Genomic DNA, 16,379 nt, shown 5'->3' on the forward strand with positions numbered 1-16,379 from the left:
GGCTTGTTCTGCTTGGAGTAGAGAAGGCTTAGGGGTGACCTCATTGCAGTCTACAACTTCCTCAAGGGGGGAGGTGCTGATGTCCTGTCTCTGGTGACCAGAGATGGAACACAAGGAAAAGGAATGAAGCTGTGTCAGGGGAAGTTCAGACTGGACATTAGGAAAAGGTTCTTTACTGAGAAGGTGGTCGGTCACTGGAACAGGATCCCCAGGGAAGTGGTGACGGCACCAAGACTGTCAGAGTTCAAGGAGCTTCTGGACGACACTCTTAGTCATATGGTTTAGTTTTAGGTAGTCCTGTGTGGAGCAGGGAGTTGGACTTGATGATACTTATGGGTCCCTATGATTCTATGATAATACCTTAGACCTTTTCAAAGGGAAAGTAGAGAGCTTCTGCCTTCTTAAAAGAGGAAGAAAAAGACGTCTGCTGCAGAGTACTAGTTATAACCAAGAAGAAAGGCTACAGGGCTGAAGGAGAGCTGTAGGTGTTTAAGGCAATTAACAGAGGCAGTGCACAAGCTTTGCACTGAAAAAAAACCCCACATTAATCCCTTTTGAAGAAAGGCTGTGAATACTTCACTTTCTCTGATAAACAGGTATCTTTAAATCATGGAAAATGGACTTGGACGTGGCACTTCAGGACATGGTTTAGTGGGCATGGTGGTGTTGGGCTGATGGTCGGGACTTTATGATCTTAAAGGTCTTTTCCAACCTTAATGACTCTGTGATTCTGCGACTTCTTAGAAAAAAAATAATCTCTTCCATGTAGCTGAAGTACATTAACAAACAAACATACTCCCTCACTGTCATTCAAGTGCAATAAATCATCAGAAGTTTTTTACCACAGAGAATACAAATTTCTCTTTGAGAAAGAATCGTTATTAGCATCAAGATGCTAAGTATAAGAACTGAAGATGAATTTAGGAAGTCCTGTTAAAAATAACATAGATACTGTTTCCCTTGCCTCTCTTTCCTTTAAATGAGAAAATCAGATTTATCACTAAAGTGTCAAGATTAACAAACAGCTACTACCAACCGCTGAAAGACAGAAGGGTTTAAAGTATCTGAACGAAGCTATATATCACAAAATTGTTACACAATGGCCCCAGTCTTGTCAACATACACTTAGCTTTATACATGGAAATAAAACGATGGGATTGCAAATGAGTATGAAGTTAATGATATATAAAAGCATGGGAAGAAACCAGTCACATATTAGTAGCTTCCATTTATTCTGCATGCTGCCAGACTATGGTGTGGGAATTTAAAAGCCTTGCACTCTGCTCTCAGAAACAGGGCATTACAAAGACAGCTCTGCTTCACAAATTGTAAAATTTCTAGGCAGAATCAAAATCCCACCTTCCTCCAGGACTGCTGCTATCCTCGCTATCCCACTGCTCATTTTTATTTCTTGGTATTGGTGGCTGCAGCATCTCAGCAGCCAGTGGGTCTGCATCGTTCTCTTCACGGCCAACCCATTCTCCAATCACACGAGGTCTGAGAAGGGGGGTGTTAAAACCTGTTGTGTCCTGAAGAGAAAAAAAAAACAACAAACCAGAAACATTGCACTGCTTGCTCTCAACCATACATGTCAATAGGAAAAGAAAGTAGAAATAGAATTATTCAGTAAAAAAGTACAAAAACAGTACCACACAGTATAATTTCAGAGAGCTACAAAATATCCAGAAACAATCATGGACTAATGAAAAGATGTAAAACTAATAAATACATCTGCATTTGGCATTTTAAAAATAATGCTGCTGGGATTTACATAATGTATCTTTCAATTCTGAAAATTGTATTAAAATTTTAATGAAATGCATTTCTGAAATTAGTACTCATATTTTTAACCACTTACTGGAAGAAGATAGCTGGAGATGATTACAAGAAGTAACCAAAATGCAACTGGAATATTCAAACTAATAGCAATAATTTGCATCATTATATTAGGAATTTAGATTAAGGAAACAAACTGTCCTTAAACATTGTGTAGAAAAGCTGAAGTGGTGAGTATCTCTGTTCTCAGTGTTACTAGAACCATTGTAGATAAAGTGTTATGTACAACAGTATAGTCAAACTAAAAAACAAGCATGTATGCAAAAAACATAGAAAATGATGGGACAAGAATATTACTTTTGCTTTAATTGAACTGTTTTCTAGGCTAGCAAAGACATTTGAAATACGGTGTTCCTAATTAGGAGAGATATATTCTATTCCTTGGCTGTTACCTAGCTCGGTGTCTCAATAAATATTCCTACCATAAAACAATGCTTTCCAAACAAAGAGCATCTGGAAGTAGTACAACACAGTGATTACTTAGCCTAGCAACCATATTTTCTCATCTTCCTACAAACAAACCATTTTTAAAGTCTCTTCCTAAATTGACACAGATAAGGTAAAAGCAGAGTTTGAAGTAGAGGCCTCTACTGAAATGAAACAAACAAAAAAAGCCTGCAAACAGCTTTCATATGAATACATTTACCCAACTCTGGCTAGACGCTGTAATTTTGCTCAGCAGAGCTCCAAACAGAGCTCTGTTTTGACAGTCTCAAATATGACCCAGGCCTTGGATTAGACTCATTCTCCCTTGTTCTTTTGTTCTGCTTTCTGCAACACGCCTGTGAGTGCATTGCTGCACTCCACTCTCCATACATCTGCCCAGAGTTCTCCATCACTTGACTAGCTCACTTTTTACACGACGTCTGTTTTCTGCAAGGTTACGTGACACAGTAGGACACTGAAAATGGAATGCAGTCAATACAGAAGAGAGAAATCTGAGGAAAACACCATGGATTCAGAGGTCTTAGAATACCTAACCACTGATGTCTTTCTTTTATGTACCTACAAATAGACATTTTCTGTCTGGTGCTGTGTCGTAGGCAGGTAATGTAGACTAGATGACAGTGGCCTCTCGTCACTTGACAGGAGTAACCCATCACAGATGTGACTACCTTCATATGCCTATGAGCTAGGAAAAAACATTATTCCACTGCCCGCAATGCCTTCATTACACAAGATATCTGTACTAGTTTCTTTAAGTGAGAACCATTTGTCCCCTTCTGAGATTTATTCCTGCTACTCTAGCCATTTTCTCCCTTCCCTTTTTCCCTAGGATAATTTCTAATTAATAAAAAAAGATTCCTGGAGCTAGTTAAACTTGCAACAACTTGCAGTGTTAATCTTGACAAAAGCTTTCAGTCCCTTAAGTTAAAATGAAGAGCACCTAAAAATTTCCACTTTTTTCAGTACCACAAGTTTTTCCTGACACTGTACACTGCACTATCAGCATATGAATAAGTAAACCATGAATGCTGTATCTACCCTTGTTATGCTGATTTCTTTTCTACACATTTTAGGGATTAAAGTACACTTTCGTACTCTACTTAATAGAAATGTAATTTACATTACATAGCCATGCTTTGCCTCACTTTATCACCTTGCTTTCCTTTTTGAATCTTGTTAGATTATTACACCACAGTTTCAGGGACCCAATTTATTTTCTTCCTTTCAACTACATAAGCAGCCACAGTGAAAACAGTAAATGGAATCAGAGAGAGCTCTATTGAGAACACCAGGACGTTTATGTGGCACCTTATTTCAAAAACTTCAATAAATTCAGAAGAAGTACTCTGTTCTCAAACAAGTTTTTGTAGGTTTTTTTAATATATAGAAACTTTAGAATCTGATTTCCAATTTATATTCCCTCATAAATGACAGTGACACTAGTCCACACAGAAATATTTTCAGGACAGGTAGGTATTTAATCTGCACTAAATGAATCTAGAGGATTATTTTATGGCGTAGTCCAGGTGTCATCCACTTTTTATACACATCAGTGGCTACCAACTTGACACACTGTTGGAGACCAGAAGAAGAAGGGAAAGACTGTAGGAGAGCTGAATCTCATCTTCCTGCTGGGCTGAGATGTGGCTGCAGTATGCAACCCCTATCAGGAAGCACAACAACATACGTGTATCCATTTATTTAAGCATAGTTTAAAAAGCTCAGTATTTCTAATTTCTGATATGGATTTTGAGGGAAACTCCATAGTGAGAAATACTTTTGGGTGAGCAGAAATTTGTTTATTTTTGTGACTTAGAGTAGTTGTTTCCTCTATTTTATTTATTAAAACCTGTGTCCACTGTGGTAATACTACATGTAAGAAAAAAGTATACCCTAGACACAGCATAGAAAAAATATTTTAATATTAACCTTCAGGGTCAAAATCTGTTACGAATTATTAGACTGTCTTTACTCAAGTCTGATTCTGGATCTCTAACACTTAGCTGCCTCCCATTATTAAAGTTTAAAGTGACTGAAAGTCATTATTGGAAATTCCAGACAAATGTCATAATGTTATAACAGGTCTCACACTATCTTCACTACATGAAGCTTAAGTAAAGCACTAATCCATGGAATACTGGAATTATGTGAAAATCTCATCTATTCAAAAAGAAAGTATTTCTAATTTTAGTATTTGCAGTAAAAAAAAAAAAGCTTGGAAAACATTCAGTAAGTGTTCTTTAGAGAATCAAAAGCCATAAGATGAATAAACCTTCCCCTGCCTCCTTTCCAGCTGCTTGAGAATTACATTATTTTAGTCAGTCTTCAACTGTGGCAAGAGGTAAAGGGTGTGACTCCTTACTTTGCATGGCCTGGTTCAGAAATATTGCTGAAATGGATGCAATCATATAAACCCATTTTAAACCTATTTCTGCATTGTAGCATCCTGGCTACATTCTGTCTCAATGTATTTTATAATGCAGACATGCTACAGTGCAACATATATTCCAGTTTATGTTGTGACATAAACACAAGTAGGGTCTTCCAGCAGCAGCAACTTCTAGAGGAGGTGCGTCATCAGTAGCCCCATGGTCAGAGCATTTATGTAGGCACAAGAGCTTCAGTAGCATGGCTAGTCTATACTTTTATGTGAATTTGAACTTCCACTTCCCAGGGAAGTATCCTAACAGACTTAGGGAAAACCCTGAAACTCACAGCTAATTCAGTGTTTTTTCCTCTATAATTTTTTAACCAAACTAGAATTCTGTGTATTTCACTGAAAGGCTAACATCCTAGCTCAACTTCTTTGTCTGTGTACATAAAACTCTTCACATTATTGAGAAGCTTTAGCAACCACACACTTTCATGCATAGTTTCTGTGCAGTGGCAAGGAGGATACGTCAATTCAGAAATTTCTAGTATATTAACTCTGTACTTTAGTCTTAAAATCTGAGAATCATAAGGCATCCCTTCTCATTTTCTTTCCTTACACAAGCAGTGCCAGTTGCTGATTTTACATAGCTTCCATGGCGTAGGGACATGGTCTGAATCATCAAAAGAGACTGAACACCAAACTCTGCAAGTCTGAAGTAAATGAGATGAAAAAGGAGAGAATCTATAGCATAAATCTGTTTTAATTTCAGTAATCTTAGGTTTTTTTTTTTAATCATATCAGTGAACTCCGGAATTTTATTAGACTGTCAAACTGAAATCTTCCATTTCTACTAACCTTGTCTGCCTGTATTTTCTCTACCCCTGTCTTGGACTGAAGCCCTAAGTACTGACACAAAGCTAATAATAGCAGATATTTGACAAGAATCCATTTAAATGAAACACCCTTCCACGAAAGTGATTGTAATTCAGAGCAAACTGGTTTTCCAAATCCAAATGCTCTAGTAACTAAGCAACTAACTAATTAACTGGATTACTTGGAGGAGTTACATCAACCAACAATACCAATCAAGTACTCCCCTGACAAAGGCAGCTAGAGGTTACTGCAGCCGGAAAGAAATATTTTGTTTAAAAAATACTTACAAAATAAAACAAAACAAAGAAACATACACATGCATTCTCTGTTTTCTCCAAATCCATAATCTAAAACACAGATAAAACAGCAGGATTATGGGCTCTGTCCTAATCCCCAAGAATGTTTCTCACCACCAGGAAAATAAATTCTTCTATGTGCTCTTCCTTCCTTTATTATTGTATTTAGTTTTATGTCTCTCATGACATCTGTGTAATGCCAAGTTTGTGCATGCTGCTCTAGACCCATGACATGTACCTGAAGGGTTAAATGGTTAATCCAAACCACAGATGAATGGGGTTTGATAAATGATTCAGTGCTGCCACAGCCTAGATAAATAAGCTGTAGTATCAGCCTGTATTTCTAGGAAAGGAATTACAATGAACTTGACTACTTTTATACCTGAAAAATAAAGATCACTTAGGAACATGCTCAGGTGAGAAGGAACTAAATTCTGTCTAACGTTAAACCATTATTAGGTAGTCTTTGGTTGCTTTTGGCCCAAGCCAAATAACACACTTAGAAACAAGTCATAGGAACATTTCAGGAATTAGCTCGTGTAAAGAATCATTCCTAAGAGGCAGGATTCCACAGAATGGTCCTGGCTATGCTTACTTTCTTAACACAGAACTAGCCTTTCTGCCCATTAAATATTCTTTAGGGGCAAAACAGGAAGTAGAAGTGAAGACCTCGGAGACAAAAAATTGTGCTGCTTCTGTATATCTATCCTGGAAGCCTGTTGAGCAATGCTGCACAAAGTAAGTATGTTAAGAGCTTTTTTGCTTGGTTATTTTATTTATTTTCCAAATAACTTTTGATTTCAAGGACATGTAATTCACCTGTCCTCATCAGAAACAGACATTAAAACAGATGCAGTATTTTAAAGATGTCAGGCAATGTATGCTATTGAATGTACATAATATAATGTCAAGTTTTACTCAAAAAAACCTACCACCTTCCAATTTAAAATAATAAACAATGAAGTATATTGTAATAAAAAGAAAATTAACTCTTCACTCAGACTGGATCCTGAGGAAATTCACCAATGATGTTCCCCATCTCAATTTTAGCACTGAATAATTTTAAAAACATGAATGTTTTTGAACAGTAATCTATCACCATTTTAAAAAAATCAACACAGAAGTATCTCCTAAAAAAACATATGTAAAGACTATGTGATAACAGGCTCTAGCCTAAAATGTCTTTTTCCTCCCACAATCAGTATTTCACAGTTTTGTTCAACAAACAAAAACAAATGAAGAGGAGTTCCTCATAAGTATTCTTCCAGGTAAGGGTTCTTAATGGAAGGACTTTCTAATTGTATTTCTCATTACTTCTAAGCACAGTAAAGGAAATAGTAGGAAGGAAGACTTAGATACTGTTATACTCTTAAGATGAACAACAAGATAAAGCAAGATCAAGGGCAAAAAAGTAAATGCCATGGTTTTGAAATGGCAGCCCCATATGCACATGACTGCATGGTAACAGTGCTCAATCTTGTTTAGCTGGCCTTTACTGGAGAACCAGGTGGAGATAACTTATATGCACTTGTGTCAGAAAGGTTCATGCTCTAATTTTACCAAGAGAAAGGAAAGATATTTTTTAAATTGTATCCTATATTAGGCATTGTTCCTTTGTCTTATATACATTGTGATCCTATTTCCCTGATAGTAACAGTCATCTTGGCACTAGAAGCATACTGCTGTTCACTGGCAAGATTAGGGAAAAGAAAGGTGTTCTGTTTTCTTTGGAACTTTGAAAAATTAGCTTGATTACTCTTTCAGCATAGAGTTCATTACAGCTAAAACTAAAATTCATGTTAACTGTGTAATATATAAAAAGAGACAAAATAGAAGAGATCATTGTTGCATTCAGCAAAGACGACTGATCTTTATGTTTTTTGAGCTTTTCTATTGATTCATTTGATTGAACTGAATGATTATCAAATTAAATCATTTGATTCATTCCTGATCAAATCTAGGGAGAAAAATTACTCCTAAATATTCTCACAAATCATATCTGAGAATGCAGAATTCATGAATTCATAAATAAAAGGCATTGAAAGCTAAATGTTTCCGAAAGTACACAAAGTAACCCAACAGACTATATTAAGCAAAGATGGTATCAACATCAAAAGCATTTCCATGGCCTCATTAAAAGTCTCTGAAACTCAGTGAAATTCTTTTCCCATAGCTGACAGCTCATCCTGGATCAAGTTCTCGTGTAATGTATCAACACATACTGTACTTACCCATGTAACTTTGCATACCTAAACTTCCTCTGAACCCAACAGAACTGAAGTGTGTATGCCAGGATAGGGAGATGCAGCTCTCATTGTCTAAAATTATCACAATCATCTGTCTTTCTGTACTGTTCATTAGGCATACAGTAAATCTTACCTTATCAAGTTCATCAGAAATAGCAATGCCTGAAAACAAAACAGATTAAAAAAAAAAAAGATTTAGAAACATTCGTTCTATAAATGTCTTTTACTATAGTAAGTAAAAGTAAGGCTTCATCTGAAAAGTTTACATATTGTTCTCTGCACACTGCTGTACCATGCAATGTATCATACTTTGTTCCATTAGTGAAATTGCCAAGAAACAATATACTCTCAACTTTCCTCAGCTGCAGTATTATCAAAATGAGTTTTCAAAAAACTGTGGAAATGGAAACAGCAGATGTGCCAATAAAGTGACAATGAGCTTAAGTATACTTCTACCTGCCTTCTAAAATTAAACTAGCAACGTAATATTTACACCTGGACACATTATTATGCAAATCTCGCCCTGACCATCATGTGTAACACCATGCTGCAATTACAGGGCAACATGGATATGACTCTTCTCTCTTTCTCCATGGTTCAATGTAGGAACAATTCTATGAAAGTAGATGTAATTTAGAGAGGAAAATCTCAAAGTAAAATTTCACAACAGAATGCAAAACAGTTTTTCTAATCCCTTTGAACAAGAACTTGTTTATTTGCTCTTGTCCCTTCTGATGATGCCTGCCTGAGGCTTTCCTTTGCTTGCTTCTATCATGCCATCTCACTCTTTTGACTATTCTGTAGCACATTAAACATGCACAGCTGGTCTCAGAATTTTTAACACATCTACACACCCCATCATATCACATGGAGAGATCAATCAATCATAAATCGAATGCTATCATGTTGAAAATTCTAATGTCTTGAAAGCAAAGCATTTCCCAGGTTCCTATGAGGTTTGATAAGAAACATTTCCAGGTTAGAACTCCAATTCAAAAACCAAAGAAAAGCATCTCCTGGTGGTGAAAATAAAGGGGAGAATACTCATGTATACGAAGAACACGCACTTGAAATTTGTTCTCTAATTCATATCATGTTATCAAGACAACTTGTTCCAAGGAACACAAGAGATGATACTGCAAAATATGTAGTATCTGCTGAGTGGAAGAGTTACTCTTTCTAAAATCACACTAAAGATTGCAGCAGTTATAACCTTGTTTCCATGACATTCTTATTTCTTACAATTTAGCAATTTGGTATACCATAACTAAATGAATTTTTTTTTCATTACTGTGCTTTTAATCATTAACTCCATATGGCTAATTCTCACGTTAGATACTTCCTTATATTGATTTTTGTTTTAAAAACAGTGAAGTGCTAGGAGAATTGCAATTGTAATTTTAAGACCTGATCAACGGACAGGAAATATGCCTGGAGTTAACAAACAATTTTCAGTCATTCAATAAAGTAGACTGTATTGAAAAAGATCCATTTTGCCTAACCTTACTATCCCTCACAGCAATTAACCTGTTTTAATAACTTGAGACTTTTATTTAGCCCAGACAATACACTAATGTCCATACAGTATAATCAGCAGGTTGCACCAACCTGAATCATTCAACAGGACTTTAATGTGTTCTGAATTTCTTCAATCCCCAATGGGCATTTACTAGCGAGAAGATAACTGCACTCTTGGAAGTAATAAAAGTATAATTCAACGTTCTCTTTATCTCAACTTTGAAAACCTGATTTCTATCAACCAGCTCTCCATCACATTGGATGTATTTTGCATAACCAAGGTCAATCCATGTTACAACCACAAATGCTCTCACTAAAGAGACAAACAGCCTTTCCTCAGCAATTTCCCATAACGTTAAGATGGTCCATTTTGTTTTGATAAAGGTTTATTTCCTCAGATTAGAGGTTGGTTCCCTTTTCTTCTGCTTTCACAGATGCTCTGTGAATGGGTCTTTGAAAACTGGGAGCAGACACAAGAGCAATTTTTCCCTATGCTGACTTACTTGTTAAAAATATTTACTTTCAAGTATAGCAAAAGAAACTACAAAAGGTAACCCTGCCGTTTCCAGGACTCCATTCCAAAAAATGCCAAATCTTTTACGGTTCAACTGCCTATGTTGCTAATCAGAGATGAGTACTGAAAGCACCAGATAGCAAAAACTGTATATACAACTATATGCCTCACACAAAAAGCTCTAGCAACTTCTCTGATTAAGTTATATATAAAATTGAAAAACATCCATAACTTAAAGCAGTGCTTTAGTAAAATGCTGTTTTGTACAAGTCCCACTTGTTCCCCACAGTTTACTCTGAATTTAGAGAACACTCAGCTGAGTAATTGAATTGACCAGACTGCGTCAAATTTCTTCTTTACTAAATTGCAAGCAGGAGCAAGACACCAAGATGAACTTAGATATTATTCTTAGATAAACATGTAGAGAGGTAGGAGCTTCTGAGGACATCTTGCCAAAATAAAATTTTAAAAATTTGGAAAACTTTTATCTTTGCAGTCACAGAATTAAACCTGCAAACTCTTTTTATCTTTCTTTCTGATGTAGTATCAAGAGTATTCAAGAGTAAAGAAAAGATATTTCTTCCTAAGAATCCTTTAAGGAGCTTGTTACAGTAATCTTGGCATGGTGTTTCTTCTGGAGGCGGGATTTACCATACTGTCATACAGATTTTTATGTTATGGCTTCAGCTCATTAACATTAAAAAACCGCCATTAGTTACTGATAATACAACTCCATTAGCAGAGACTGGGATAAATTAACCCATAAAAAGGTGGGTGTAAAAAAGCTTCTCATTTTCTTCCAAGACACTACTGCACCACACACTTAGTGTGCCTACTCTTACCAATTTTCTTCTGCAGTTGCCAAACTGACAAGGTAAGCACGGCTGAAGCTGAGAGCAGGGGGGGACTTGCACCCTATGTGCAGTAGACAGAAAATCACAACAGTGAGGTGATTTTTTGGGTGCAGATTTCAGGTGGAAAAATATGGACTCCAGTTTTCACAAAGTAGTTCCTCAAAAAATTAAACCCATTGCATATATCACCATAACATAAAAAACCCCCACCCACCACCCTTAATCCAGAATCCTGAGAACACATCTGGAGATAGTCATAATTATCATATAGGAGTATTCAGGATTTCTGTTATTCACCTAACCCCTAGCACACTCCTGACTTTTTAGTAGTTAAATAGGTTACTGTCAGTTACCCTATTTTCAAGTAATAGGTGGACAATTTAAAAAACTTGGATTTCTACAAAGTAATGTGAACAATGGTTGCTATCTCCAGTTCATGTAATTGCTAGTGTTCAGATATTAGCATTTTTCAAAAAGAAAACCCTCTTTTCACTTATTTTGTATAACTGACAACAATTGGTCCTGCTCTCTGTATGTTGTATAGTTATTTTCGTTTTTTTTTCTGTGGCTTTCATACAGTGTAAAAGAAGAAAAAATAAATCTTGTTTTTTATATATTCTAAATAGGAAAATGTCATTGTAAAAATCATTTTAGTCCATACACTAAAAAATTTGTATCTAACAATTTAGTGACTTCCTCAAACTGTAGCCTTTTTTCATCATAACTTAATACTAATCACCAAAAAGCTCTAACACCAGAAAAACTGACACACCTAGTTTGTTCAAGCTTGAATACAGTGGTTTTGTTATTAGGAACAACTGATTCTGACCTCCCTCAGTTTAAAGCATTTAAAGCCTGACTGCATAATGGTGAACGTAGAGAATGGAAGTTTTAGGGCTGTTTCATCATTGTTCTGCCTCAAGTCACTGAGCAGCTGATAAGAAGGGGACTGTTGAAAAAGTTCTCCCTTTGTTGGGGAAGGTATTCTGATGTCAAAGGCAAATCCTTCAGAAATAAAGAAGTATGACTTTACCCTTTCTCTCACAGTAGCTATTTCTCACAGACATTTGCTGTAGTTTCATATAATACTATGATTGACAACTATACAATAGTCCTACCATTCTTAGTTTTTGCAACAAGAAAGTGCAATGTTCTGACTAACAGAGTGAGAGGTTTGCTTGCCGCCATCAGCTAAGGTTCACAAAATTTACAGTGGGAATTAGGCACCTAACCACCAATTTTATGTCTTTAAAAATCCTTCCTTTTACAAGTAATTAAGGGTGCTGAATTTTGATCAGGCATCACAAGTACCCAGCCCACTCAGCTGTCTGGTGAATTACACAGACAGATTCAGGGCACTTGTTTCTACTTTTGAGTGTAATGACCCTCTGTGCTGTAAGGGTGCTGGAACAATAAAGTAATTGGACTGAACATGCTTTCACAGTCCTTCAGAAATTCTCCACAGCCACAGCTACTGCCGTCTCCGACCAGCAACGAATCTAGAGTGGGGCTGTTCATCCTAGCACAGCCTCTCTCAGCTGCAACACTCTCCTCCTGTGAATAGCTTGGTTTTTGAAGAGAACTGGAAGAACAAGGTACTTGATTGCAAGAAAGGTCTGCACACTAGGATTAAATGAAACATGACTACCAGACAGTGTAATAACAAAGCAACTCATTAATACTTATTATACTTTAATTACTATTATCATGCCTACATTAAGCAGATTGCCCTAAAGCACATCTCACTGTATTAGCCATGTACCTTACGGCTTTTTCATACCTAAAGTATTAAACGAGCTGTTTGTCATGCCTTTTTTAAAAATTAGCATGGATTATTAAATTGCCCATATATATACAAAATCATTCTTTACACATTAATCTTAGATTTCAGTTCCAAATCCTCTATCCCTTCAAGCAATCTGCACTAGCACAATGGTAAGAATTGAGAAATAAAGATGATGATCATTACAGCATTATAGCATCTTCTCTGATGAAAAAGCCACCCCCCCAAATGTATCTGCACCATGTTTTAACGAAATAAGATCCCTTTTGAGTCTAGAATGAGTATCTTCCACAGTAAAGAAAAGACTTTCTGCTTAGGACATTCTGCTTAATTTCTAGCTTACTAGGAAATGAACTTTCTTCCAGAAGAAAAATGACTGTTGTTAATAACAGTTCCATGAGTCTTAAAAATGCCTAGCTCCTTCATATGCAGTTCGTAGCAGTAGAGTTTTATTTGTTGCTGCTCTCTAGCAACAAATAAAATTAATCCAGTACCTAATGCCTCTCCACTTAGTGTTATCATTCCTCTTTGAAGAATGATTTTTTCACTTCGATGCTCTCGATTCAACGGCATAAAATTAATTTTCAAAACTGCAGGCACCATAAGAGTTCAGGTCTTTTTGAAATGGCAAGTCATAAAATCCCTGTCTACTGCATTATTCCTGATGGGCTTAAAAACTTGCAATATCTTCATATGCTATACACACCTGAAATTACAAAACATGTGTTCCGATAAGAAAGAAAGTTGTGAAACTTCAGAGACATCTATCATTTTTGTTTTTATTTCTGGTCCTTAAATAATCATAGGAAGACATAACACAAAATAAAAATTAGTTGAGATTTTTTTAATACTTACATTTTTCTAAATGTACAATGTACATCTGACAAGGCTAAGTGTGTACCTAGTCATAAGCAAATAAAATGCTACTGTTTTAATGTATGCCAGACTACCATTATTCAGCTCAACAGGAGCAAATAGCTTATGCATTTTCCTAAACATCCAGAAGATGGCCACAGAGCTCCCAATAGCCAGTTTTCCTAATGCCAAACAAAGCCTTCTGGATTTGACATACAGGTTTTGACATACAGAGTTTAGACATACCAATGCAAAGAGTTTAGACATCTCCAATGCAAATCTGACAACTTGACAAAATTCATACTCAGGATTGGTCTAGGCCACAGAACTTGTGGATGGCTGGACTGCCAACCTCCTAGTATCACAGGTTCTGTAACAAACTCCAGGACAGAAACAGCATTAGTATTAGTATTATACTATTATAATTCTACCATTATTAATACTGCAGCTTTGAGCATGAACACAGGAATACCGCATCATGTACCAGCTGCACAGCAGTTAACTGTCCCAGTGCATTCTCCTACCCATTGTAAATCAGAGGAAGCATATTTTCCCTCACTGGTGTGACAGGCCATCTCAGATGAACTTGCATTTCCCATAGCAAAACTTCATGCCATACTGCAGCTGGCAGCATAGTAAATTCTAGACCTGTCTGCACCATGTATTAAACACAAGGTAAATAGAAATTATTTACTTCACACTATCCTTGAATTATAAAGGACATAAAATGGTGGCTCTGGTTGCACCAAACAAAGCATTTCCCCCAGAAATTATGTACAAAAGAACGAAACTAGCTCAGTCTTTTCTGTGTAGGAACCTTATAATAGATTTGTCATTGACTGTCATAATAGACATTCTTACATGATTTGCTTCACTTACATTGAGTAAATTTACAACTTTCAAAATTAGACATACTTGCTCCAGCAGTAACTGTGAAGGCATATTGAATTGAAACCTCATATTTGTTGCCAACAAGGGGCATATTTCCTTATATTATGAAACAACTATGTATCAAGTTTCTGTAGTGGTTTCCATCTTGAATTAGGATAATATTCCTCCCAACATCTAGCATATAAGAACATAGGAAATGGTGTCATCTACAAGGCACCACACATTAATATGTCAGCAGACTATACATCAGTATAGTGACTATTTAGGAAACACGGATTTAATCTCTCCTCCCCATGGTGGCTTTAAAAAAAAATAAATTAATCCTCAGCAAAAGAACCTGTGCTTTAGACATGCAGCATTTCTATATCCAAATTTCTAAGTGCCTCTAATGGAGAATATAGGTTTCAGGATTAGGATTGGTGAGTAATGAATTAGGCAAACAGAGAGAAACAAAAGGCAAAGTACCCACCAAATATTGTGTCCCAGATACCCTCTTAGACCAAGGTAATCTCAGAAGAGAATAATCAACACTGCAGAATATTTCAGGACTCTTGATTTTAGGGACAGATGTACACTCCAGTAGGTTTGTTAAGGTGGGTAGCCCAAAACAGCCAGTAGCAAAGGACAGTCATATCTCACCCTTCTACTACCCCCTGAATGCCAACCTGCTTCCAAGAATTACAAAGTACCATATTGGAGATCAGTGTCACACAAATCTCAGTTCTGCAAAAGCATTTGTGAAACTTTCAGCAAGCCAAAAACTGTTCCAGAAAAGGACACTGTAAAAAGAGACTCTAGTCCTAAAACTTAAAGTAGGCTAGATCAAAATGGCAAATACCTCCACAAAGGTAATTAAAAATTTAACATCTCTAGGAAAAAGATACTTATAATTGAAGTAACAGTGATCTCCCAGCCATATAAGCTCCACTTTATAATTCAATAGCAGTAATTATGTTCACATTCTCCCTGTTTCAATCTCAGAAAATATCATTATTTTGTATTATTACTCATACATCACACTAAAAGCAAATAGATTTTATGAGAAAAGGCAGTATTGGATAACAGCTGCAGTACTGAGATAATTTTATCTCCCTTAAAGGTTTGATTGAGCTTATCTAAAAATATTGATCTCAAAATAAATCACAGACATTGATCTCTCACAAGAATAACATGATTTTAAAGTTCAGTCTGAACAGAAGAAAGGAAAAATCCTATACAGAATACTGATGACTAGTTTTGTGGTTCAATTAGCAGAACACATTTAGGGCTAGATGCTCATCTGATCATGGGTAAGACATTTTTACAGACTAAAGACCATTTGAGACCAACAACTGTGTATGACTGAAAAATACCAAAGTATTATGTCTTAAAGCAGTGCCCTCTATGAGGTGATTGATAAAAGTCTAGTTACATATCATGCAGGTGTGCATTTGCAGTTATATCATCATCATCAGAAATGCCTGTTTTCAATGGAAAAATTCAGAGGTCTCTAATAAATTTTAGTGGCAGTCCATTCAAGTACATCTTCCATAATCGGAAGGAAAATCATTAATATTTTCTATAGTGTAGAAGCTTCTAAATGAAACCCGATTCTAATGTGTTTCAAAGACTGCCAAATGCATTGAAGTAGTTAATGATGCATATATTAAACTTCTCGCATCCCACATATTTGCAGGTTCATCCACAAAACTGAGGATATGATTTTAGTGGTTTGTTAATATATTCTGATCTTTTTTTGAACTAGTTCTACCCTTATTGTTATGAGTTTTACTCTTGTTTTCTCTTCTTCCCCGTAAAAGATAAAGAGAACATAGGCTTTTACGTTTCACTATTTTATCTTTTTCTTAAGTGGATAAAATCATGCTTATCTTTCTTAAGTTATACATAAGCAA

At 36.1% G+C, this 16,379-nt stretch overlaps 1 protein-coding gene across 1 annotated transcript in view; it reads right to left on the reverse strand.

Annotated features, from left to right (window-relative positions):
* The window catches only part of LOC309417929 (uncharacterized protein C8orf34 homolog), a gene marked incomplete at its 5' end in the record, with an annotated part of 176,993 nt that overhangs the window by 105,970 nt on the left and 54,644 nt on the right, over positions 1-16,379 (reverse strand). Inside the window, 2 exons of the mRNA XM_082015562.1 lie at positions 1,360-1,529; positions 8,206-8,234. Coding sequence (XP_081871688.1) covers positions 1,360-1,529; positions 8,206-8,234 — 199 coding nt within the window. The remainder of the gene's footprint in view (positions 1-1,359; positions 1,530-8,205; positions 8,235-16,379) is intronic.

The sequence above is a fragment of the Phaethon aethereus genome, assembly GCF_964289735.1.
Source record: "Phaethon aethereus genome assembly, chromosome: 2".
Classification (NCBI taxonomy): domain Eukaryota; kingdom Metazoa; phylum Chordata; class Aves; order Phaethontiformes; family Phaethontidae; genus Phaethon; species Phaethon aethereus.